The sequence below is a fragment of the Somniosus microcephalus genome, chromosome 8 (genome assembly GCF_052327205.1).
Source record: "Somniosus microcephalus isolate GS21.2 chromosome 8, FLI_Smic_1.0, whole genome shotgun sequence".
NCBI classification, from domain to species: domain Eukaryota; kingdom Metazoa; phylum Chordata; class Chondrichthyes; order Squaliformes; family Somniosidae; genus Somniosus; species Somniosus microcephalus.
The window spans coordinates 72,431,870-72,458,131 of record NC_140994.1 but is presented as its reverse complement, the minus strand read 5'-3'; the positions used below and the strand labels follow the sequence as shown (position 1 = coordinate 72,458,131).

Here is a 26,262-nt window from a genome sequence, read left to right as displayed (position 1 = left end):
GTCTGAGGTGCCATCTTTCAGCTGAGGTGTTAAACCGAAACCCTGTCTCTGTTATCTCAGGTGGATGTAAGAAATCCCATGGCACTATTTTGAAAAAGAGCAGGGGAGTTATCCCTGGTGTTCTGGGCAATATTTATCCCTCAACCAACATAACAAAAACAGATTATCTGGTCATTAGCACATTGCTGTTTGTGGGACCTTGCTGTGCTTAAATTGGCTGCTGCGTTTCCTACATTACAACAGCGACTCCACTTCATTGTACTTCATTGTACTTCATTGGCTGTAAAGCGGTTTGAGACGTCCGGTGGTCATGAAAGGTACTATATAAATGCAAGTCTTTCTTATTTCTTTTTTATACCAAAATTAAAACTTCCCAGCACATGAAACTGCCAAGCCAAAGCTAACACAGACTAGTGATCTATTAACATCTTTTTGTGAAACAAGTAACTTTGGTGCAACCACTGAGAAAGGAGATTGAGTTGCAGTGATCCCATGAAGATATCATTCGGCTGCGCAGCGCCCCGGTAGTGCCTCGGCCCGAAATTTGGTTCCGCCCCCTACAGCATCGCCGGGCGATAACACCAACAGCTGCAGGAGGCATTCTTCGGGAGGCCGGGCGCTTCGGGAGTGGTAATTAAACGTAGGGCCTCCGTTCTGCGGAAAAAATCTGTTTCCATCCCTTAGGTTGGTGTTTTAAAAATTTTAACTGCCAGGATTGCTCAGTCCTGCACTGTGTTAGAGTGCTTGGGGCTGATCGTCGAGGATCCCGGCTGCCGTCGGCGACGAGGAACATTGTTGAAATGCAGAGCCTGAAGGAAGAAGCCTCGGATCCCGGCAGCCCTGCACGGGGCATTGTGCAGCGCTGCACCTCTACCACCCACCCGCCCCCCCCCACCCCGCTTAATTTAGCACTCCACTTCCTACCTGGAACACTAACACCCAAGTTAGAGAAAGCTGAGAATCATTAGCGCCTGCTGCTAGTTTTTCCAGCTTTCAAAATTTAGCGCCCAAACAGGGCGATATCGAATTTCTCCCCCCATAGGGGGTGAAATTGGGTATCGTCTTGTTTGGGGCGCTAACTTTTAAAATTTTGAAAATTTAGCGGCAGACGCTAAGGATTCTGAACTTCTACTAAATTGGGGTTTAGCGCCCCAGGAATGACGTGGGGTGCTAAATCAAGCGTTAATGACCTCAGTGGGGTGCTACAGGGATGCTACCAGCAGAGCGCTAATGAATTTCAGGTGCAATGCATTCAGCAATACTCCTTCACACTGGTTCCTTCCAGCTTTTAAAGGGGAGATTGCATTATTGTGCAGATGCTCATTTTCAGCATTGCTGGCTTTGAGGTGACCTGCGAGCAACAGAATCCCCTGATGGCTATGGCTGTTCCCACTCCCAGGGAGAGAGCTCGCCGGTTCACAGACGTGGCATTGGTGGCTGGAGTGGAGCGAAGGAGGGCAATGCTGTTCTCAGCCACTGGAAGGAGGCCATCGCCTCAGGTGTTCAGGGCAATGTGGAGGGAAGTGGCCCAGGAGGTCTCGGTCGGTAGTGCGGTGGAACGCAGCCTGACACAGTGCCGCAAGTAATTCAATGACCTCAGTCGGGTGGTCAAGGTGAGTACATGCTACAAAAGCTCCTACATATCAGCATCTGAACCTCAGTCTGTGCACACTGCGCAAAGAACCACACCACCACCACTCACCCACCAAACATCTTCACCTACTCAAACTCACATCCACATCTCACGCCTTGCCTACAATCACAGCTATTCAACGACAGCAGGCATATCTCCCAAACACATAGCTGGACTCTGACTCACACACATTTGTTTCTCTTGCAGGCCAAGATGGCCCACAATAGCTGGGAGCAGCAGAGAACAGGCGGGGGTGATGCGCAGTTCCAGCTGCTCTCAGACCTTGAGGAGTGAGTGCTGCGACTCATTGGGCAGCAGGTGATGGGCACAGTGGCCGTCGGGGTGATGCACTGGGGACAAGTGGGCTGCAGCAAGGCCTGGGGGAAAGGGTAGCTTGGGGGCCAGCTCCCCGGAGGGCGAGTTCGTGTGCGAGTTCTGCTGCACAGGACTCAGATGAGGACCTCAATGGGGAGGCATTCACAGGAACGGTGATGGGCATGCACACCGAGATGATACGTGCAATGGCAAGGGTGCCCGAGAGCCTCTCGGCAATGGTAAGGAGCATGGAGGAGTCCAGCTCCAACATTGCACAGAGCTCTGCACATACCACGAAGCCCATCATTTCCACTGTGCAGATGATAGTGGACTTCCAGAGAGACCGTGCGGATCCTGACCTGATGATGCGTGTGATGGGTAATGTGGCAGCTTCCATTGCAGCACAGGCGGAAGTGATGCGACGTCTTAGTGCTGTAATACAGTCTATGCTTGGTGGCATCCAATCTCAGACTGTTCTTATGCAGTCTCAGCTTGATGCCACGCAAGCTCACACTGCTGCCGTCGTGGCTGGGTCTATCACCGTCGACTGGGGCTTTCACGGTGTCGCAGCAGGCCAACAATTTGTGCTCCAACAGATTGCTAGGGATGGTGAGGTGCTGCCCTGGGGGAGTGGCAGTGGGTCAGTGGAGCAGGAACCTGCTGTCCTCTCTCAGGATGACAGCATTCCTGCTCCCACCACTGCCACTCCGCCATTGCCCTTGTCATTGTCTTTCATCTAGCCAGCCCAGACCGCTGCCGCCCATGCTGAGGTGGTGCAGTCTACAGCCGGGCCTTCCAGGCCCAGAGCTGGTCGAGGACGTCCTGCAAGGCCATCTGAAGTTTCCTGCACGGACACTGAGCAGTCTTCCACCAGCCGTGCTGCAGTCATTGGGCCAACACTTCGTAGGAGCACTGGAGTAGGCAAAGGCACAGTAACGAGAGGCACTAAGGGATTGCACTAGGGTGAATAGTTCATATTGTTGTTGTAAATATGTGTTCACTGATTATTGATAAATTTATTAATTCAGTTTGGATTCTTTTGTGGTATCTCCCATTTCAGCTTTGGCTGTGATATGGCCTGCGACAGGGATGGAATGATGGGGATGTGGTGAGCAACAGGGATCTGGGGTTTCATTTATTGGAACCGCAGTCTGATGAGGTGGTCACGGACTGCCCTCCCGGAAGGCCAATTGAGTGGCTGCTTCCTCCCTCGCTTCTGTTCCTCCTCCTCCTCGTCCTCCTCATCTTCCTCTTCCTCCTCATCCTCCTCCTCTCCCTCTTCCTCCCTAAGGTGGTCCCGCAATCCCTGGTGACAAGGGCTGGGCCCTCATGATGGCCAAGTTGTGGAGCATGCAGCAGGCCACCACGAAATGGGACACCCGCTCAGCCGAGTACTGGCGGGCTCCTCCCGAGCAGTCAAGGAAGTGGAACCATTGTTTGGGCACCCCGATGGTCTGCTCGACGATGTTCCTGGTTGCAGCATGGCTCTCATTATATGAGTGCTGGGCAGGAGTGTTGAGGTTGCGGAGGGGAGTCATGAGCCAGGCGAAGAGCGGATAGCCTTTGTCTCCGAGCAGCCGGTCGCGAGCTTAACGTGGTGGCTGGAAGAGTGCTGGCACACCGGTCTGGCACAGGATGAAGGCAACATGGCTGTTGCCAGGATAGCGGGTAGGATAGCAGGCATTGACATTGAGGATTCACTGCCTGTGGTCACACACCAACTGCATATTAAGTGAGTGGTAGCCTTTGCGGTTACGGAAGATCTCAGGATTGTTATGCGGTGCCTGCAATGCCACATGGGTGCAGTCAATGGCGCCCTGTACCATGGGGAATCCCGCTATCCTGGCAAAGCCACATGCACGCTCATCCTGCTTCTCTCTGGTGATGGGGAAGGAAATGTAGTCTCTTCTCCTACTTCTCGCCCCGGCGCTACTGCATCAGTGCTACTGGCGCTAACGGGAGGCGCTAACCAACTGAATTTTCCTCCCCATATCTTATAAATGTTCCCAGGATTCCAAAGATAGGCTTTAGATAAAACACGTTATACAAAAGTACCGACAAGACTTACTAATAAGTAACCCAATTTGCATTGATTGCTCACATATCTGCCAAGGCCTAAAACAGTCCATATTGAAATTTTCATTAGAAGGAAACTTCCTCATGGTTCAGCCATTAGAAATAATGGGGCTGGATTTTGTATTTTGTATATATGTGGATATAAAACCATTGGTTGGACAGGATTAGTGGCCGAATGAACCAGACAGAAATCCAACCGAGTTTCTGGGATGATTCCCATTTCCATTTTTGGGATGAACTACAAGCACAATTGCTTGAGACGCCCATTTGGGAGGCTGGAAATCGGATGCCGCTGCGGGTCTTAAAGACATGCAGCAGTTTAATGGAACAGTGCACTTTTCTTGGTTAAACAGGGGGAACAATCTCCAAGACTTTCGCTGACATGTCTTTCATAGTTCACGAAGGCAGGTGTCTAGGTTTTTAGACAGAGCCAATGAGATCCTGGTGCAGAGAGATGGGGCCAGGTGGGACATCCCGTTCCTGGCAGTATGTCTAACAAAGAGTTGGAGGTAAAGAGTTGGCAACAGCTCCCAGCCATGCCATTCTACTCCCTGGTTCTGTCAAGGCCAGGTTTTCCTTCACGGATGCTAAAGCAAAGGACACCCTCACATGCTACCAAGCTCCAGCAGCCCCCCGCAGTGCAGCCGGCCTCTAGACACCCCATCCCAGTTTTTCCAAATGCAGGGTCATCTCCCAGTGCTACCAAGTCCAGGATCACCCCCAGCACAGCTAGAACCCACGCCCTTTCCTCAGTACTGCTGAATATCACATAAGTAACTCCAACTGATACATCTTTCTGTGTATTCTCAGCTTTAAACATGGTAAGCGATAAAAAGTATCGGAATTTTCCGGGGGGTCAGTGGGCGGGATTGGTGGTGGGTCAGGTGGGAAAGTGTTTTTCAACCCGCCGCCACGCGCCTTTCCCAATGTTGGGTCTGCCAGCGCTGAGCAGACCCGACGGGCAGCGGCAGGGGACCCAATTAAGCACATTATTGACTTGTTAACAGATCATTAACAGGCTTTTTTAACTTACCTTTTCATTTAACTTCATGGCCATGGGAACCATGCTGTTCGGGGACAACCATGGCTGTCCACCTGAGGCGGGAGTTCAGTGGCCATTGCTCCAGCTGATTACTTGGCAGCTGCAAATGTACAGTAAAAGCTTCTAAAGGTGCACACAAATCTGTCCAAGAATGCAAAGTGTTGAAAATAAAGCTTTCTATGTTTGACAGCACATTAAGAGAAACTTTACATGAACATTGGATAAAACACCCAAGTGGCTACCCTTGTGTGTTGTTAGTTGGTATGGTTGCACTAGGATGAGGGTGAGTGTGAGGGGTGGCTACTGAGATGGGGATGTGATAATATAGATAGAGAGGGATGGGTGGAGGTGCAAGATGAGTTGGTGTGAGTAAGGATGTGCAGGAGTAGTGTAGGGAGGGTAGAGTGATGGGGACGTGATGAGAGGCACAGTAGGATTAAAGTGAGTATGGCTTTGTACTAACATTTCATGATCTAATTAGATCATTGAAAGGTTTGCGCCACTGCACCCACATCCTCCTGACAACATTCCTGCTTGTGCCCTCCTGTGCAATGTGCAACCAGACTATGTTGGTCTCCTGGCGAGGTCTCTTCCACCCATGGAAGGGAAGAGGACCTCCCTGCATGCTGTGACTCGCTCCATAAGCATATGGAGGGAGTCATTGGAGAGCCTGGGTGCAAGCGTTCACCTTTGTGCAGTGGTTGTCAGTGTTTGCAGCACCTCACTGCTGTCAAACACTGAGAGAACAACTGTCAAACTCATGTGGACGTGGTCCCTTTAAGGAAACTGGCTGATGACGCGTCATCAAATGATGTCACCAGACCCGCTTCCTCTAATTGGTCCGGAAAACATGCTGGGCGAGTTTAACAAGCCCTATCAAAGGAAAATAATTTCACAGATCAGGATGGAGCCAGCAGCGGGATTGCAACCCACCATCAATGGCGCCCACCACGGACCTGCCGAGGTAAGTAAAATCGCGGCCATGGGTTGGTAAATATAAGGGGCCAGTAATTCCTGTCCCAATGCGTGAGTACGGATGGGGTACTCACGCGTGGGCCCGGAGGAATTGCCGGTTTTCAGCATGCACAGCGCATGCGGGGAAAACCAGCATTTCCTCTCCTCTGACCCAAGGGGTTGAGAGGTGGAACGCGTGCAAGGTTTCAGGTAGCGCGTGCGCGCTGAACTTCCCTTTTTTTTGAAGAGTTGCCCGTGGGGAAAAGACTCCGGTTTTGACGCGTGAAAAAAGCAGCCGTAAGTACTTACTTTTAACAGGTAAGTGGTCTATTAAGTAAAATTAGAAAATCTTTCCACAGATTCATTATTTTTGAAGACTTTACAGTAAGGTAAGTGTATTTTTAGCCCCGATTTTTTATATAATAATTTTTTTCAAAATTTAAAATTATTGTTTAAAATAGTTTTTTACAGTTATTTATAGTTCATTTAAGTAGTGCGATGTTTTTTTTTAATTTTCTTTCAAGTTTAAGTAGTGTTTTGGGGCCAGGAGTTTTCATGAGTTTGACAGTTCTTACTATCAAACTCATGAATGAACTTTTGCAACCCCCCATTGGTTGCCCAGTGCTCACATGATCCCAGCCGGCTCATCGCACTAAGTACGCCGCTGGGTCACGCACGCACAACGCGGCAGGACCTGAAGCGGGCCAGTGACAGGAAATGCAATGCGGGCCAGGATTGAAATGTCAGCGCGCCGGGTAAGTGCACATCGGGGGCTTGCACGCGTGGCAAGCCCCTGAACCTAATTTCTGGGCCAAGATAATGGCCACTCATTCACAATTGTTATGCTAAACTTGTAGCGAACCCTGGTTAGACCACACTTGGAGTACTGTGTACAATTCTCATTGCCATATTATAAAAATGATATAGAGGCACTGGAGAGCGTGCAAAGAAGCTTACAAGGATGACACCAGAAATGCAAGGTTGTACCTATCAGGAAAGGATGAACAGGCTGGGTCTCTTTTCACTTGAAAAGAGAAGGCTGAGGGGTTACCTAATAGAGATCTAAAAATTATTTAAAATTATGGAAGGTTTTGATAGAATGGACACAGAATCCACAGATTTAATGGAGGAGGCGGGATGGTGGCGGGAGAGCTGGTTTCCTGGTTCCGGTCCCGCTCCCAGCTGCAGCCGTTCTGTAGATGTGATTTTCCCTTGATTGGCCTTGTTAAGCCCACTCTGCGGGCTTGCTGGCCAATTTACAGGAAGCGGGTCTGATGACGTCATTTGATGACGCTTCATCAGCCGGTTTCCTTAAAGGGACCACATCCACATTGAGTTTGACAGTTGTTCTGTCAGTGTTTGACAGCATTGAGGTGCTGCAAACACTGACAATCACTGCACAAAGGTGAATGCTTGCACCCCGGCTCTCCAATTACTCCCTCTATATGCTTATGGAGGGAGTCACAGCACGCAGGGAGGTTCTCTTCCCTTCCAAGGGCAGAAGAAATCTCCCCAGGACACCAACGCAACCTGGTTGCACATTGCACAGGAGGGCAAAAGCAGGGATGTTGTCAGGGTCCCTGGCTTCAGTGGCACCAACCTTTTAATGATCTCAGTGGATCACGAAACGTTACTGCAAAGCCACACTCAAACTCACCCTGCTGTGCCACTCAACACATGCCCATCACTCTGCTTTCCATACCCTTCTCCTGAACATCCTTACTCACACCAACTTACCTTGCACCTCCACCCAACCCTCTCTATCTTCTTTATCACTTCCCCATCTCACTAGCCACCCCTCACACTCACCTTCATCCTACTGCAAGCATACCAACTAACAACACACAAGGGTGGGCACTTGAGAGGTTTAGCCAATGTCCATGTAAAGTTTCTGGTAATGCGTTGTCATACAGTGAAATCTCTTTTTCAAAAAGTGGCCCTTATTGGACAGATCTGAGCGCACATTGAGAAGTGTCTTACTGAGTTCCAGTGATTGTTCAGTCATAACACCCCCCCCCACCCCCACCCCGCTATAGTGATGTGTGTGTATGGAATGGCTTGGACATTAAAGGGATGCTTCACGGTGCTGGTGTGGGATGGTGTCAACCTGGCGCATCATGTGGCAACCAGGGTTTACAGTGTCAAGTGAAGAAAATCTGGCCATGGTGATGCCATCGCTGGCCTCCCGGCCAGCAATGTTGTCAAAGGCTGATGCCCTTTGTCCAGTGCAGCATCAGGTGATGGCGGAGAAGATTGGTGATATTGTTGGTGATGTTGGTGTGCCTGGTGAAGTTGGTGTTGGGGCTGATCGTGGAAGGATTCGGAGGACCAATGTCTGATTGTTTCATTGGCTCCAATGTTGCTGCAACAGATGAGATGACAGAAGCAATCTGTCAATGGTGAGACAGGTTCTCCCAATGAGGTGGCACTGGACATACAGTTGGATCTAAAAACTTGTAAGCTAAAGAAATCTCTATATGTATTAAAAATGCAGTAACCAATATTTTCTGTGCTCTGAAACTCATCATCTGCAACATGGCAAACTTTACACCACTTCTGCAACTGTCAGCTTTTCAGCAACATCAGAGCAGACTCAAAACACGCCAGGTTGAGCTGGCATATTCCCTGAACAGCGGGTAACCCATGGGGGAGAACATAAAATTAGAAGTAAGCCTCAAAATAGTCTTAAATTGGCTCTTAACAAGTCCTTTAACAGGTTGAATTGTATTCCCCGCCACTTGGTGCCAAGTCAGTTCTATGCAGACAGACCCGACACCTGGGAGACTTGCGTGGAGGCGGGTTGACAGCTGGTTTCCTACCCGCTGACAATCTTTGCTATTTTGATGGCGGACCCGCCTCCAAACCCACCCCCTGACACTATTAAATTTGCGGCCAGAGTGTTTCCACTTGTGGGGAAGAGCAAAACTGGAGCCCATTAATATAAGATAGTCACCAAGGAATCAAATAGGGAATTCAGAAGAAACTTCTTTACCCAGAGAGTGGTGAGAATGTGGAACTCGCTACCACAGGGAGTGGTTGAAGTGAATAGTATGGATGCATTTAAGGGGAGGCTAGATAAGCATATGAGGGAGAAAGGAATAGAGGCTTATGCTGATAGAGTTAGATGAGGAAAGGCATGCTGGCATGGATTGGTTGGGCCGAATGGCCTGTTTCTGTGCTGTATATCCTATGTGATTGGCACTACATAATGGACAATGTCGGGCAAATCTACCCCAAATCCCAGATTATTACATAATAATGAAATTTGACTTATTCAGTCACTGTGAACCAGTGGCCCTGGTACATAAACCACTCGCCCCCAGCATAAACACCCCACCTGTTACTGGGCAGTAGATCCTGTGCCTCACCATAAGCAATGCCATGGGAGATCCATTGGTAATATCGAAAAAGTCTTGCACGTAGTCCGCCCTTCCTGTAAGCGTTACACTTCAAATGTCACTTGTTCCTGTCACACATGTTCCTGTCCTCCTATTCACCAACAAGGGGAAACCTGCCAGTGTCTAATAAAGTCGGTGGGAAGAAATCTAAAACGTTAACTACCACAGGTAAAACATTAAAAAGATGCTAACAGGTATGGGGAGGTCTGACACTCGTTATGTAAACGAGGAAATACCTTTCATTAACGGGTCGATGTTAAAGCAATAATAAATTTATTTTTAAAAAGGAAAGGTTTGAAAGCCTCCTGTAAACCTAGTTCCCTCACAGCACGACTCTCACTGCCTCGGTACACTAACCTTCCAGTTTACCACTCATGCCGAGCGAAGGCTGCGGTGTGGGGAGATAGAGCGAGTTAAAGTTTAACCTGAGCCGATTGTTAAACAGTCGCCCAGCTGAACCTTTGGATTTTTTGATATGATGATTACAGAATAACACCGGTGACACGTCGCAAACTCCCCATAATCAAGGAGGACTTTTCCGGGCGCTGATCTCTGAAATTGCTCAGGTATTACATTTTTCCTTGTCATTAATTCGCAAGTTAGTTGTTACCTGCAAATGGCAATGTTTATCGAGGTAAAAGGGCGCAGGTAGTTTGTGGCTGTTTGAGGAAGTGTTTTATATCTTTTGGTAAATCGACATATGTTGAGGGAGCCGGGCTGAGGTTTGAGAGTCCAGTGGGCTGGAAGGGGGGCATTGCAAACTTAGCTGGGCACCGAGTTTCAGGAGAACCCGAGTGGGCAGGAAAATTGGCCATTGATTCGTTTAGAGAAAAGTAAACGCCTCTAGCCACAACATATTGCAACTAAACATCTCGGAGCCATTGTATTACACCCACGTAAGCATCAGGTAAGCATCTTTAAACCAATGCGTCAGCTTTAGAGTCCCATTCTGTTGTTTTGACGTTCAAATCTACATTCAGGTGTATGGGGCGGCTGTGAAACTTCTCCCGCAACCCTTTAACCGTGTTGTACAATGGCCTCCGCCGCCATATGGGTTTTTCGAGCTAAAGTCAACATGTCTGAAACCGGCTCCTATCGATCTGCACAAGACAAACACCCAAATCTGGTTTATCTTGTGCGTGCAAACAGTAACCAGGCTTCTCAGGAGAGCCCCTTCACTGTGAAGGCAACAGGCATCAGGGAGAATGGAGAACAGGCCAAGCCAGCAGGAGCTCAGCCCAGGACAAGCCAAGCTCCCCCGAGTACTGCACTGAGAGTGGAGGACAGTGGACCTCACCACCTCTGGACAACAGGGCTGGCTCTCATCACCTGGTGGAAAAAAAACCTACTCAATGTAGTTACGACATGTTGGCCCCATTTACTAAAATACAGCAGATAAGCAGCTTTTAAACAATAAGGCAAAGTCCAAAGAGTGCGGTCTGGAGCCAGTAACAGCCCCCGTGCAACTGATAAGGCAAAGGCAAATGCGTTACCGGCAGTGACCTGTCATACTCTACCCTTCTTCCACTTTTGTTTAACTCCTCCCGCCCCAATACACTGAAAGATGGAAATTACTGTTGTCCATATGAGTACAGGGGCACAGGACATGGTACTCCTCCGTCTCGAGATTGAACCTAGGCGTCAACCCATTTCTAGTAATGCCTCCATTAAAATAATAGACGGAGGCACATCATAAACCTAGTGAGCATCTATCACTTAATATATAGTAATCAGTCATTTCTAGGCTCCGAACATTTTATACGAGGGTTATTATCTTAAAACCAATCTTAATTTCTAATAAATATTGATAAGCATAGAATGTTACAGCATGGAAGGAGGTCATTTGGGCCATTTTGCCTGAAACAGTTATCACTTAGTAACATTTCCCATGCCCTTTTAAATTATTTTTTTCGGATATTTCTCCATTTCCTTTTTAATAACAATGATGCTGGATTGTGGCAGGGCATTCTCTGCCCAACAACCCTCTGCAGGAAAACAATCTAACCTCTCCCTTTGTCCTTACATAATGATTTTAAACTCTGCTTTCTGGTTAACAACTCATTGACCAATGGAAATATTTTTCTTATTTACTTTATCAAAAGCCATAATTTTGAACGCCTTTAGCATATCTCTTTGTTCTAATGAAAACAGCCACAGTTTCTCTAGCCTCTTCTCACAACTAAACCTACTCATCCCTCGTGTCACCTTAGTGAATTTCTTCTGTACCGTCTCCGTGGCCTTGGGATTATCCCTAAATAAGGCACCAAAAACTGGACACAATATTCTAACTGTGGCCAAATCGGATAAGAAATTTGCACAAGAACTACATAAATAACTGAAATGCCACAAGTGTACCCAATTGTCATTTTGGTCTGGATTGTGGCAATGAAAATTAATTAATTGCTTACCAGTGTAAATTATAGGCCCTGCGCCATGATATTTTGCCAGCACATCCTTATAAATATGGTGATCATAATTCTCTGTTTTCCGGAGACAGTCCCCAGATGAGGGACCATGACCCCAGACAAACAATGCTCCCAGAAGAGACCCCGGTTCAGGAAACTTGTCCCCGAATAAACATGGGTTCAAATCAGGAGCCACGTGACCTCGAGCTGCCCCGCGGGCGGGCAATAAAGTGGGTGGGGCTGTAGATAGAGAAGATAGGAGCAGGAGTAGGCCATTCGGCCCCTCGAACCTGCTCCGCCATTCAACGAGATCATGGCTGATCATCCAAACTCAGTACCCTGTCCCTGCCTTCTCCCCATATCCCTTGATCCCTTTAGCCTTAAGAAATATATCCAACTCCTTCTTGAATATATTTAATGAATTGGCCTCCACTGCCTTCTGTGGTAGAGAATTCCACAGGTTCACCACTCTCTGGGTGAAGAAATTCCTCCTCATCTCAGTCCTAAATGGCTTACCCCTTATCCTTAGACTGTGACCCCTGGTTCTGGACTCCCCGACCATCGGGAACATCCTTCCTGCATCTAGTCTGTCTAGTCCTGTTAGAATTTGATAAGTTTCAATGAGATCCCCTCTCATTCTTCTAAATTCTAGCGAGTATAAGCCCAATCGACCCAATCTCACCTCATACGTCATTCCTGCCATCCCAGGTATCAGCCTGGTGAATCTTCGCTGCAATCCCTCCATGGCAAGAACATCCTTCCTCAGATAAGGCGACCAAAACTGCACACAATACTCAAGGTGTGGTCTCACCAAGGCCCTATACAACTGCAGCAAGACATCCTTGTTCCTGTACTCGAACCCTCTTGCTACGAAGGCCAACATACCATTTGCCTTCTTAACCGCCTGCTGCACCTGCATGCTTACTTTCAGCGACTGGTGCACAAAGACACCCAGGTCTCGTTGCACTTCCCCTTCTCCCAATCTATTGCCATTCAGATAATAATCTGCCTTCCTGTTTTTGACACCAAAGTGGATAACCTCGCATTTATCCACGTTATATTGCATCTGCCATGCTTCTGCCCAATCACGTGCGACGGGGTGGGTTCCAATTGGTGGAAAGGATGTCAGTCTCCTGTTTTCAATCAGTAGAAGGGGTGGACTCACTGAGGGACATTCATTTATGCAGAGATCGCGCTCTGTGGCCGCAGTACACATGCTCCCACCCCCAACCCCACCCTTCCACCGAATCCCTGGATAGTCCTGTGAAATTTGGTTGAAGGGAAAAACGCCTGAGTAAGTGGGTGGGGGCACTGTTAACTGGACTAATGGGCGGTCGCTGGAGCCAGGGCGTGTGGATATCCCAGGAGCCAGATCAGAGCGCGCTCCATGGCCTCGGATGGTGTGGGTGAGTGACGGGCTGTGAGGAAGGGGGGGAGCCTGTGATTGCGGCCAGCAGATGCTGTGAACAGTGGCCACGTTATTCAGGCGAGAAGTTTTGGTGCAACTTTTTGCAGATTCAGTTTGCATCAAAGTAACCACATTTTTTTTCTCACTACGCTGCACAACCTCCATTTTCCATCCTGGCTACTTTGCTGTGCTCCCACCTGTGTGTCCCCAGATTCGGTTTAGAAAATATGGTCACCCTGTTGTAAAACATGGACAACACACAGTATCCAAAATCTTGTGGTGGGTAAGGTCACAGATTCAAATCCCAGTAGTAACTTATGCTGCAAGTTATATCATACATGCCAATCTAAGATGCTGTGATGGACATCAGTCATCAAGATCAAACTTCTGGCCCCAGTACTGAATCCATTTTTTTTCTAGTTAATGGAAGTAGGCAGATTGGTGCCGGCATGAACAACCATGTTTACATTGAGCTCCTTCAGCTGCATTGTAAACATTAGGAAGATGTTCCTGAGCAGCTCAACTGTAATGGGATTCCTTACTCAATGCAACTATGCAGTGGGGTTTCAGATCAACAACTGCCACCTGAGCTAGTGACTGATTTTGTATTGCTGCAAAATGCAACACTTGCCATAAAGCAAAAGTGATGGAATGATAGCAGTCTAACGTAAAACCAATCCCATACACAATGATTTCAGTCATGATGCCAGGTGTGAGAGTCCACTGCAGTGGGCTGAAATTTCCTGTTGTCCAACCTCACCTACATCTTGTATAAAGCTCACATCTCCCTGTTGCAACAGTGACTGTGAAAGGCAGAGAAATAAAATGGGGGTAACAATACAAAGAAAACTGACTGCTAACATTAGTTTTTAATAAACCAATCTCATTGGTGACCAAGATGTCTTGAGGTCTCGCCACAATGTTACACTGATGAGATTTTAAAGTGTGTTGTGTTACTGAAGATGTCAACATCTGCTCCCTCTTTTATTTGCTTATGTCCAATTGTGTCATAACTGTCCTGTTAAAACTGCAAGTCAATGACATTTTTTAAATGTTACCATAATCAAAATGTTCTGAAATTCAAACTTCCCTTTTTTTCTGTTTCATGTAGGCTCCTCCAAAACTAGGGGCCACAAATATAAGAGAGTCACTAATAAATCCAATAATGAATTCATGAGAAACTTCTTTACCCAGAGAGTGGTTAGAATGTGGAACTCACTGCCACATTGAATAGCTGAGGCGAATAGCATGGATGCCTTTAAGGGGAAGCTCAAAAAGCACATGAGGGAGAAAGGAAAAGAAGGATATGCAGAGAGGGGTAGATGAAGCAGGATTGCAGGAGGTTTGTGCAGGAGCATAAACACTGGCATAGAACAGTTGGGCCGAATGGCCTGTTTCTGTGCTGTAAATTCTATGTAGTTCTATGTAATTTTATGTAATTCTAAGTTGTAGGTGTTGTCTATCACTTACCAAATACAATTGCAGGTTAATGGGAATTATTGCAGCAATTTCCTACAGAGCTTTAAAAAAAAAAGCACCAAGCCTTTTATGTAATTTTACCTAAATGCGTGTGTAATTTGGATTTGATTTCAGTGAGCACCTCTAATTATCCTGATTTTTTTTGCTGATAATCACACACAATGGAATCAAATCAAAAAAACGGGGATGGATTGACTGGAACTCAAAAAGAAGCAACTTTACGTACACTGATTCAGCGCACAGGATATAGCTTGGTACAGGTAGGAGCTCAAAGACACCAGGTCAAAAGAATTATACTGATTTTTTTTTTAACCAGACGGAGAATAGGGGGGGAAAAAATATTCTTGCCTGGTAATTTGGTAGTGGGAATTATTTGCTGCAGTGCAACTTTATAAAAATAAAATGTATTACAAACTGTGATTAAAGCTCTGTTGCAAGTTTCTCTGCCTTAAAAGCATCAGATTGTTACATAAATTGTAAATAATGTAAATGATCAAAAACTGGTGTATTATTTTAATAGTTAAACATTTGAGGTTATTTCCATCCTTCAAGCATCCTTCAAGATGATTTAAACATGTTGTTTGGGATTAAATATGTCTTTTTCGCAAATAGTACATTCATGACAGACTTGGCGCCTGTTGATGCACTTCCTAGTTTGCACATACAAAGCTGGAGTCTTAGCAAAAAGCACAAGATAATGAAGATTCTTAGTATAAAGCTGCCAAGCCAATGTACCAACCTACCTGCAGCATCAAGGAGAGAGGTTGAAATGTTGTTCCTTATAATAGGCCGCAGCTATCAATCTGAGACCAGTACTGGCTGCTGCGATATGTCCCCACGTTCTTGATTCCACCATCAGAGGAAATAGTTTCACTCTATCTACCCAATCGGATCCTTTTAACATTTTAAACACCTCAATCAAGTCACCCCTCAATCCTCTATACTAAAGGTGATTTTCATTTTTAATGTTAGGCGAGATCAGTGTGATAAAAAAATGAAGCACTATTGTCTATGATGTATCCTATTGGCACCTTACTTTCTGTCATGGTACACGCAGGATTAAAAAAGGGTAATTCACAGAAAATGGCCCAGATTGTTTTGATGCAGAATATCCCCAAAAGAGAGTTTGTACCTGTGACAGGTATTGGGGAGGGAGAAGTCATTCAATTCAAACACGAGTATCCTGTGTTTTTTGTCTGAATATATGTTTGATTGGCAGCTTTATTTCAGTTCAAGAGAAACATATTTTAAATTTCCTTTGTCCTGGTCAAATTTTCAATGTATATCTCATTCTTTCTTGTTTCAATTGAACCTCATTGGCGCCATCAGGGAATTATTAATAGGCCAGAGAGACTCCATAGAAGGTCAGCAATGAACCACAATGTAACGTTAAGTCAGGGACCTTGAACTAGGTCCAGGTTACAAGGAAGTTTAGCACAGCAGACACAAATGTTCCATCTTCAGAGAAGAGATAGTGAAGACGGTAACTACCATAAATCTACGTGTCATTATTACTGTTCACTTACCCATTTATCATTTAATAAAGTTGGCACATTAGAACCTAAGCTACAATCTAACAAAGTGTTCATTCTATCACCTCCCAATGTAAAGAAAAATCATGTGATGGCACACGATTACAGGAAGGATGTGATTGCACTAGAGGGGTTGTGGAGGAGATTTGCGAGGATGTTGCCTGGGCTGGGGAATTTTAGCTATAAGGACAGATTGGATAGGCTGGGGTTGTTTTCTTTGGAACAGAGGAGGCTGAGGGGAGACCTAATTGAGGTGTATGAAATTATGAGGGGCCTAGATAGAGTGGACAGGAAGGACCTATTTCCCTTAGCAGAGGAGTCAATAACCAGGGGGGCATAGATTTAAAGTAATTGGTCGGAAGTTTAGAGGGGATTTGAGGAGAATTTTTTTCACCCAGAGGGTGGTGGGGGTCTGGAACTCATTGCCTGAAAGGGTGGTAGAGGCAGAAACCCTCATCACATTTAAAAAGTACTTGGATATGCACTTAAAGTGCCGTAACCTACAAGGCTACGGACCAAGTGCTGGAAAGTGGGATTAGGGCGGATAGCTCTTTGGCCAGCATGGACAAGATGGGCCGAATGGCCTCCTTCTGTGCTGTAAATTTCTATGATTCTATGATTTAGCCAGTGAGCTGAAATACAGCAACCAGGGTTTTACATTCAAATTCTGGACTTGCTGTAAACTACCTAGATACTGGGCAGGTAAAGGCACATCCCCATTTGTAAAGAGCAAGGGCTCACCTACAGAAGCAATCTGAGGTGTGGAACCTGAGAAAAATGTCTGGAGTAAAGACAAAAGAAACGTAACAATTCGACAAGAGCATCCCTTCTATCACATCATTAAAATCATTCCATACAAACAAACTGCCAGTAGATTTTACAATGCAGCTTCACACTACAGTACATTGAAGTTATACTGTAGCCGGTGCAAATTCAGAGTGGTGTGAGATGGTCTCCTGGAGGAGATCTCACATCACTTTGGTTTTATTGCTCAGTGGTGAGATCAACAGCTGACACCGGAGTCATACAACCACTTTTTTGGTGTGCGTGCAGAAATGCTTCTCATTGATACATACGAACATAGGAGCAGGAGTAGACCAGTCAGCCCCTCAAGCCTGCTCCGCCATTCAAATAGATCATGGCTGATCTGCACCTCAATTCCATTTACCCACCTTAGCTTCATATCCCTTGATACCCTTACCTAACAAAAATCTATCAATCTCAGCGTTAGAAGTATTTCTGGTATCTATCTCAGTATTGAAAGCTCTAAAAGCTCTAATTGTCCTGGGAAAGGGAGTTCCCCATATCTACTACCCTTTATGTGAAAAAGTGCTTCCTAAGTTCGCTCCTGAATGGTCTAGCTCTAATTTAAAGATTATGTCCAAAAGTGGTAGAGTAACTGTGCCCTTAAATATGAATATCTTATCATTTGGAAATTATATTGATAGAAGAATTGTGCTTAAAAGGGGGAAAGTGTGACTAAAATATTCTATATAAAGTAGCTTTTTATTTGTTACCTTTGTATCAAAGGCCAGTTATCTCCCTTCTTCAGTCCACTTTGCTTTATACTTACTACTAGGCCCCTGTAAATGTTCCTCTGGCCAGCCACGAGGAGGTTTGACTTGCACCTAACCTGCAATAAGTTGTCCAATTCCAAATCTCCCTCTCCCTCTCCACCCTTAGGATATACCACAGCATCCACTCAGCATCTTCCAGCTCAGTGTGACGTGGATTACAGACTGAGTGGATGAAATCAGATCTGTTGCTCCCACTCGATGGCACTGGGCATCTGTGCTCCAATGCTCAGCACCACTACCCTACACTAACAATGTGGCATTTTAAAATGGAACCAATTTTTCTTAAGAGGGAGGCAAATTTCCCCCAAAAAAATTCCATGGAGAAATTCAACAATTTACTGCTATAAATTGATTAAAGATTTGGAACAAAGTGGGAGATTGTTCTTATTTCAGTCATTTAGATCAACTCCTCTTTCTGATGAAATAGCCATCTTTGCCTACAATAATCTTTACACTGTGCACATTAACCAGACTAGGTTTTATGCGTGATGGTTGAATATTCTAGCATAATTTAGACATTTCTCAGTTAATGTTAACTTACATTAGCAAATTACAGCAAAGTAATGCTGTTTTTGTAGGAGACCTTTTTTTTAACTTGTTCTTTACTGAATAACAGGTCAGGTGGTAATTTTGTTTGTTATCACAATTGTGAATATGCACTAGTTTTCTAACAAGATCTCCAGTAAAAATCTCAGCAGCAATGTTTACGCAACGTTTATGAAATATGAACACAGTTTTTAATGAATGCAGTAAATGTGCCATACAATTTGTTGTTGAATACATGTTCAATAGATAAGACTTAATTTTTTTTTTAAACGTCAAGCACACACATTACATGTAATTAAGGTTTACCTTTAAACATTATACATTGAGTAGCATTGGCTCGATACCACATCCTTCGCAGGGTGCTTTACAGTGCTAGTCAAGTTTAAGGGGTAGATTTTTGGAGCCCTCACCGGATTCAGAAAATCGCAGACATACTGCCCATGATTTTCTGTCCACTGATCAGAATGGACACCGTGACTGTGATTTTCTGATATGTGCTTGCCGCAGGCTAGGTCCCTCACCAGAAACGAGGACTCCAAAAATCCACCGCTTGGTATAAATCTGGAGTCTGCTGGGAGTAGTCTCACACCACTTTGGTTGGAAGAGTGCAGTGTGAAATTAATCAAAATAGTAATTTGCAAAATAGTCAACATAGATTCGATATCTAACATTATATTTTAAAATCAAGTACTACTAAAGTATTCCTTGTCAGTAATAATACACTTGAAAATTGGAAATGGTTCCAACCCTGACACTATCATCAGCATTGTCTAAATATTTAAACTCTAACTGCAGGGAGACAAGCTTTGTATGTGTGTGTAAGCACTTACTGTCATGTATAAGATGGTCTCCAGTCACCACAGCTTTTCAGAGAAGTGGAAATTTGATGTTAATGTGCACTGACTGTTCCACATATTGCCACTGCTCCACACAGACAGTGAGCAAGAGATCTGGAACTTGAGAGAAAGGAACAAGAGGCTGGGACACAGCAGTGGGGGACCAGGATCCAGAGAGAGGCAAGTGGTGCTGGTGGGTCCAGAAAATAAATGATAATAGGACTAGGCCAGAGACAGGCAGGTACGCTTCCCAGTGTAGTCTATGGTTCTGACTATCACAATGAGTCACATATGAAGCAACTTTTCAAATCTTAAACACAAATGTAGACACTATACAGTGCCTTCAGGAACAGTGTATTTGATTTGCACAAGATTTAGCCACTAACGATCTTTTCAAAATAGTCAACTTACATTCGGTATTCACCTTTTTATTCTAGCAGCTAAATTATTCCTCGTCAGTAATAATGCATGTGTAAAGTGGAAATAATGCCGTCCCAGAAGATGCTTTACATCAGCAGCGATTATTATTATTCTCTTCCCCTTCTGCAGATTCCATGTGCCACATATAGCTTTCTGTACAAGACAGCAGGCAGACAATCTGTTGCCAACCATTTTCAGATGGCTACCAGGAACTGCATGAGCCTGATTTTCTTTGTGGGGAACATCTGGCCTCTATTAAGCGTCTCTTCTTGAGGCATAGGGAATTGTTAGTCAAGATTGGGAAATTGCCACAGGAAACATTTTGGGTGCCATTTGGCACATCTTGTCAGTTTACTAGAGTAATCCAAGCCCCACCTCTTTGACCAAGCTTTTGGTCACCTGCCCTAATATCTCCTTATGTGGCTCGGTGTCAAATTTTGTTTGATAACGTTCCTGTGAAGTGTCTTGGGATGTTTTACTACATTAAAGGTGCTATATAAATACAAGTTACTATTATTGCTGTTTCTATAAAAGTTGCAGTGATCTCTGCATCAGCTATTTCTTGTGTCAAAGCACTTCATGCGCTAACAACTTTCTGTGGAAAGAAATTTCTCCTAACCTCCCTCCTCACTCTCTCAGTGAAAACTTTGAACAGATGACCCCCTCTTCACTGACTCCTCAAACAGAGGAAATAGTCTTTCTCTAATCATCCTATCTAAAGCAATCATAATATATTTTAAAAACTTCTATCAAATCTCCTCTTAGTCTAAATCACTGTCGCACAATAACTTTTATTTCTAAACTATGGAGGTTATCGTGATAACATAATGTGACAACAGAACTATGACTATCTTATTCGTGGCTTGGATATGTATATATTTAATCTGTAATTACACATAAAACTGCAACTTTCCAAGTGGAAATTTTGGATTGAAAAGGAAGTGGTTTGTTACCAAGTTAAGCAGCTTCAGAGCCCAAGGGTTGTGCTTCTTGTAAAAGTCACCAAGTAACACCAAGGGTAATGTTCACAGTGGTTTTACTCACTATGTTATTGAAGTTTTACATAGTCTGTAAAAGCTTAGTACCGTACCCAAAATTATAAATAAATTTAGAATGCAGAGAAGTTTGATTCAACCCCAAATTGGACAATAATCACAGTCTGAAACGAGTTGATGTGCAAGATTTTTCCAAGCTACCATGTTGTCCTATTTACTGCGCTTAAGCAACAGTATTCAGGATTCACCCCCTGCAATAACTGACACTGATGTGCTGTGGAGGATATATTGGGAGGAAGCAGAATTTATGCTATAGCAACCCAGAATAAAAAATATAACAGGGATCTGTTTTGGTTTACCCTGAGTTTTTTCATTATTGTTTTATCATTCAATCTGTCAAAGCAAAACAAGTTGTTAATGAGGAGTCGGTGTTGCAAACAGTAAGAAAGGATGGAACTTAAATGAGGAAGGAAGGTTAGAGTGCAAATTTCATTCTTGTTTTCAATTCCTGATTGCTAGAATGAAACAGCACCAAATCTACAAGCATTTTTATCAGCATCGCTAATTGGGTTTTATGAAAGTATATTAAAGTCAGTTCAGTTTTTATTGCTGATTTAAAATACCAGGGTTGTTTTATTTTAGTGTTTTAGGTTTCAATTTATAACATGAAAAAGCAGGAGAAAATCTGAGGGGAAAGATTGGAGCCCAAAATAACATATTCTTTACTCAATAATAGATCAAGTCAGAATGGGAAGCAGATTTCGTTTTATTGGTAACAATTATAATCAGCCATATTAACTTTGCTTTATGTGCCAATACTCTGAATATAAGAAGAACGGTAGCCAGCAAGAAAGAGCGACTCCGTCAAACATCAGATGAGAGACACCCCCTGCATTGTCATACAACTACACCCAGCCGCCTAAAGTCAAGGAAGAGCTTCATGAACAGTGTTGTTCCATTACAATCAACCTCATCTGAAGCCCGCATCGCCTTGTGGAAAGACCGGCTCGCCAGTCTTGAACAACCCCCAGCGATGGAAATTTTACCTGATGAAAGCCTTCCCCCAGGAGCTAATTGCAACTGGGCAATCTGGAAGTGCCTTAACAGACTCAGGACTGGTGTAGGTTGCTCAAAGGTGTCACTAAGCAAATGGGGATATTCAACCAGCCTGACAACTTGTGAATGTGGAACTGAGGCACAGACTATGCAACATCTCCTGCAATGCCCATCATTAGAGGAACCCTGCACTGTTGCAGATCTTGCCGAATCCAACAACAAGGCACAAAAATGTGTCCAGTTCTGGCTGGGCTATGTATAGACTGTCCGTGGACACGATAAGAAGAAGAACTCTGAGATTTTAAAAAAAGTATTTGATATTATAAAAGAAAGAAAGACTTGCCTTGAAAGATAGAATGCCTTTCATGACCTCAGGACATCCCAAAGCGCTTTACAGCCAATGAAGTACTTTTTGAAGTGTAGTTACTGTTGTAATGTAAGAAACGCGGCAGCCAATTTGCGCACAGCAATCTCCCACAAACAGCAACGTGATAATGACCAGATAATCTGTTTTTAGTGATGTTGATTGAGGGATAAATATTGGCCAGGACACCAGGGATAACTCCCCTGCTCGTCTTCGAAATATTGCCATGGGATCTTGTACATCCACCCGAGCAAGCAGACGGGACCTCAGTTTAACATCTCATCTGAAAGACGGCACCTCCAACAGTGCAGCATTCCCTCAGTACTGCACTGGAGTGTAAGCCTAGATTTTTGAGTTTCAAGTTTCTGGAGTGGGACTTGAACCACAGAACCTTCTGACTCAGAGATGAGAGTGCTACTCACTGAGCCACAGCTGAACTCTGAATTATGACAGAACTCTGAATTATGACAGAACTCAATAGAGATCACACTGAGGCTATACACATTGAAGGACAGAAATGACGTTTGAAATTAAGAAAAAAAAACCTGCTATCAAATGGGATTTCCTTTCACCCTATTATTTTATTTCTAGCCTGTGGCTTCATTACATGTCACAGTATAAACTGCTGTATTTGGTCTTCTGGCTGTAAATATCCATCAGCTCACCGTATTGAAGTCATATTCACCTTAACATTTATAGGAAGCTTTTTGAACTAAAAAAATATGAACAATGACTACCCTTTCTCTCTTTTGTTTCAGGAAAATGGACAAAGAAAATATGGGGGTCCCCCTCCAGGCTGGGAAGACCCAGTTCCTGAGAGGGGCTGCGAGATTTTTATTGGCAAATTACCACGGGACCTTTATGAAGATGAACTTGTACCAGTTTTGGAAAAAGTAATGCTTTATATCTGCTTTTTAACACACTATTTGTATATTTAATTTAAAACAAAAGGATTTGCATACAAATAAGCAAACAAGGCTTGAAAAAGTCAGACAACTAGTATGTGTGACAAGCAGGTGAACATCTGGACTTCAAATATTTTTCATCAATGTATAGTTTTGTTCAAGATTGAATTTTAAAAAATTTAGGACAGGCATTATTTTCTTTTAAATTATAGTTCAATTGTAGATACACACTAGTCTTTTCCTTTTCACATTGTCCCCTGCTTTCAGTCTCTCAGGCCACAACCAACTGTCCTTGAGATAGTCATTAATAGTCATTCGGAGGTTGATTTCTCTTTTAATTTTCCCTTCCTGTAAAAGTCCAGGTAGAATCACAAACTCATGAAATGGGGGCAGCTTGTTTGTGCACCAAGTGACTGCATCACTGGACCATCAGAAGCCTGCTTTTGGTAGCACAATAAATCAATAACCTAAGGATCAGAACCTCTAAACCTCCAACTTTCTGGCCCGCAATTTCAGTTTGTGCTCTGGAGATTTGAACTCAATTGATTTAGCAATGAAACCCTTTGCTCATTGCTGCTTCACACTGTTTGGATATGGTGAGCGACTAGTCAAATAAACAATTGTGCACATTTCTCCTATTTAGACATCTAATATGCATTTTTCCAAACTTTATTTGCCACTGATGAGTCCAGTCGAAATCCCTGTTGAGTTCTCTGTTTCCAAAATATTGGTTGCCGCCTCTAAGTCAACATTGTGACTGCAACATCAGGTTTTTGTTGTATATAAGGAACAGAAAGGTCACAGGACAGACTCTTGGGAAACTCCATTCAGTACCTCCCCTCATTGACCTAGCTCTCCTTACAACTGCCCTCTATTTTCTTTCCTTTAGCCAACTACTAATCCATGTCCAGCTCTTAACTTGATACCCTAGGACCTTAAATAAAAACAGAAAATGCTGGAAATACTCAGCAGGTCAGGCAGCATCTGTGGAGAGATGCTGACCAAAGGTCATCGATCTGAAACATTGGGCTGCATTTTCATTGAGGAGTTGGGTAGGAGGCGGGACTACAACTTTTGGGGTTGTAGTCCCGCCTCCATCGAGTTCTAGCCAACCCACGCGACTTTGACTTGATTGACCTTGTTGAGCCCGCCCAGCGGGCTCAGCAGGCCAATTAAGGGCCACCCGGCAACAGGTGATGTCACAGATTGAAATTTCATCTCTCAGGACCTTTTGACAGATGAAGTATCAGCGTTTCACAGCTGTTTGAAGCTGTCAAACACTGACAAACTATACTCCAGGTTAATTCCTTCCTCTCAGGATGATTTAGAGATCTCCCCGGAACAGAAAGCAGAGGCTGCAGATTTTGACAGCTGGCGGCCATTCTGCTTTCTGTGCCGGTGAGATGAGGGACTCCCGAGACCTGAAGGAAGGAAGGCTGTAAAGGTAAGTAAAGTTTAGTAGACTTCTTTAAACACTTTACACAGACCAAACACACTTACCTCTGCATTCATGCACCCATCACTCACCTGAACACCGGACATCTCGACTCCTCCAAGCCCTTCATCCTGACGGCCCGCACAAAACTACAAATGCTGGGAAACAATAACAGGAAATGCTAGAAATACAGCAGATGAGTCAGTATCAATGGAGAAATTGGACAGGTCACCATTTTGGACTAAGTCATTCTTTAGACCTGCCAAATTTTATCTCAAATGATGTTATTATGTCTAACATATACATAAGAAAGAGATATTATGAACAGTTTCCATTTGACTTGTAGTAAGGCAATTTTTCAGGAGCAAATGCTAACAACTTAGCTATGAACTAAGCTGCAGGGGAAAGTCAAAACATAGACGGGCTCACTGTGCTAAGAATAGAACTAGTGATATATTCCATTCCTTCAACATGTTGTGAAACTATAAAAAATACGATAATGCAATATTTGCAAGTATTAACTGTTTTGTATAAAAATTTATCTAATTCCCCCTTTAAGGTGGTATAGCTCTCTTTAGTTGCCCTTGGTCATATTTTCTGCCGCAACTGTCTATGGGTATTGATATTAATAGGGGTGATCACAGCGTCCAGTAAATATAACATTATTCCCAATTTTCTGCCCTGTGAAAACAGAAGATATTTACTGTAATGTTTTTCCATTAATTGAGCACCCACTGGTCACCAATGCCAACTAAAGCCTCGATAGGTTGTGCTGATGGTGACTGATGGCTTCGCTGCAGGGTGCATTATTTCTACCCATGATGCCTATTGCTGGTGTTATGTTCTCTCCTACAAAGGCAAACTGCTATTTTCTGCGGCATTTTATCATCCTAGCAGATGGAATGAAGGCAGCATGGGCCGCTCATGGCCGCCTGCATTAATTGTCCCTGGAGTCTATAGGCTGAGATATCTAACCTGTCACAAGGGAGCATCTTTTCGTCACACTAACTGTAGGCAGAGAACTGAGTGAAGACAGTAAGTGGGTTCAGGAGGGCCGACACTGCGCCCATCACCTACTGACAATGACGCTCTGACCGGCTTGACTCCCACAGAATGTGAAGAGCATCTCTTGTCGTGTACTAGTAATGGACACCAGAGCTGTGGCTATATTGACATCACCAAGATAGATTATCTGGGCATTTATTTCATTACTGCTTGTTTCGGACCTTGCTGTGCACAAATTGGCTCCTGCATTTGCCTATAAAACAATAGTGACAGCACTTCCAAAATATCGTTCAGCTCATGACAGTGACTCTATTCAAGAAAGAAAGACTTGCATTTATATAGCACCTTTCATGACATCAGGATGTCCCAAAGCGCTTTACAGCCAATGAAGTACCTTTTGAAGTGTAGTCACTGTTACAATGTAGGAAACGCGGCAGCCAATTTGTGCATAGCAAGCTCCCACAAACATGACCAGATAATCTGTTTTAGTGATACTAGTTGAGGGATAAATATTGGCCAGGACACAAGTCCAAGAAGTTGAAACTTCTAATTTATTCTGCCTGATTTGCTTATCCTGTCTGTTAGGAATGGCTAGTCTGAATACAAACACATTTCTCTCATCATTTTCTTGCTTCTTCCCTCAGATCGGAAAAATATACGAATTACGGATGATGATGGACTTTAATGGCAATAATAGAGGATATGCCTTTGTACTGTTTACCAACAGACAAGAAGCCAAGAATGCAATTAAACAGCTTAATAATTATGAAATAAGGTTAGTTAATGATGCAGCCAAGATGTACAAGTGTGGTTTCGAGCAGTGCCTTGAATTCAAGAGTTACATAACTCATGCCAGCCAGCCCTTATGTTTACTGAAGCTT

The 26,262-nt window shown here is 44.3% G+C and overlaps 1 protein-coding gene across 7 annotated transcripts in view; it reads left to right on the top strand.

The window, feature by feature from the left end:
* Nucleotides 1-9,894: 9,894 nt before the first annotated feature.
* Nucleotides 9,895-26,262, top strand: part of a1cf (apobec1 complementation factor) — a 48,266-nt gene continuing 31,898 nt past the window's right edge. For 3 of the 7 annotated variants that reach the window (XM_085994882.1, XM_085994880.1, XM_085994886.1), the window contains exons 1-4: nt 9,895-9,984; nt 14,825-14,970; nt 22,795-22,929; nt 26,026-26,156. In XM_085994882.1, the coding sequence (XP_085851008.1) occupies nt 14,872-14,970; nt 22,795-22,929; nt 26,026-26,156 (365 nt within the window). In that variant the 5' untranslated portion in view covers nt 9,895-9,984; nt 14,825-14,871. Of the gene's footprint in view, nt 9,985-12,386; nt 14,971-22,794; nt 22,930-23,358; nt 23,538-26,025; nt 26,157-26,262 lie in introns of those variants that run through there. The other 4 variants (XM_085994884.1, XM_085994883.1, XM_085994881.1 and 1 more) reach the window with 3 other exon arrangements.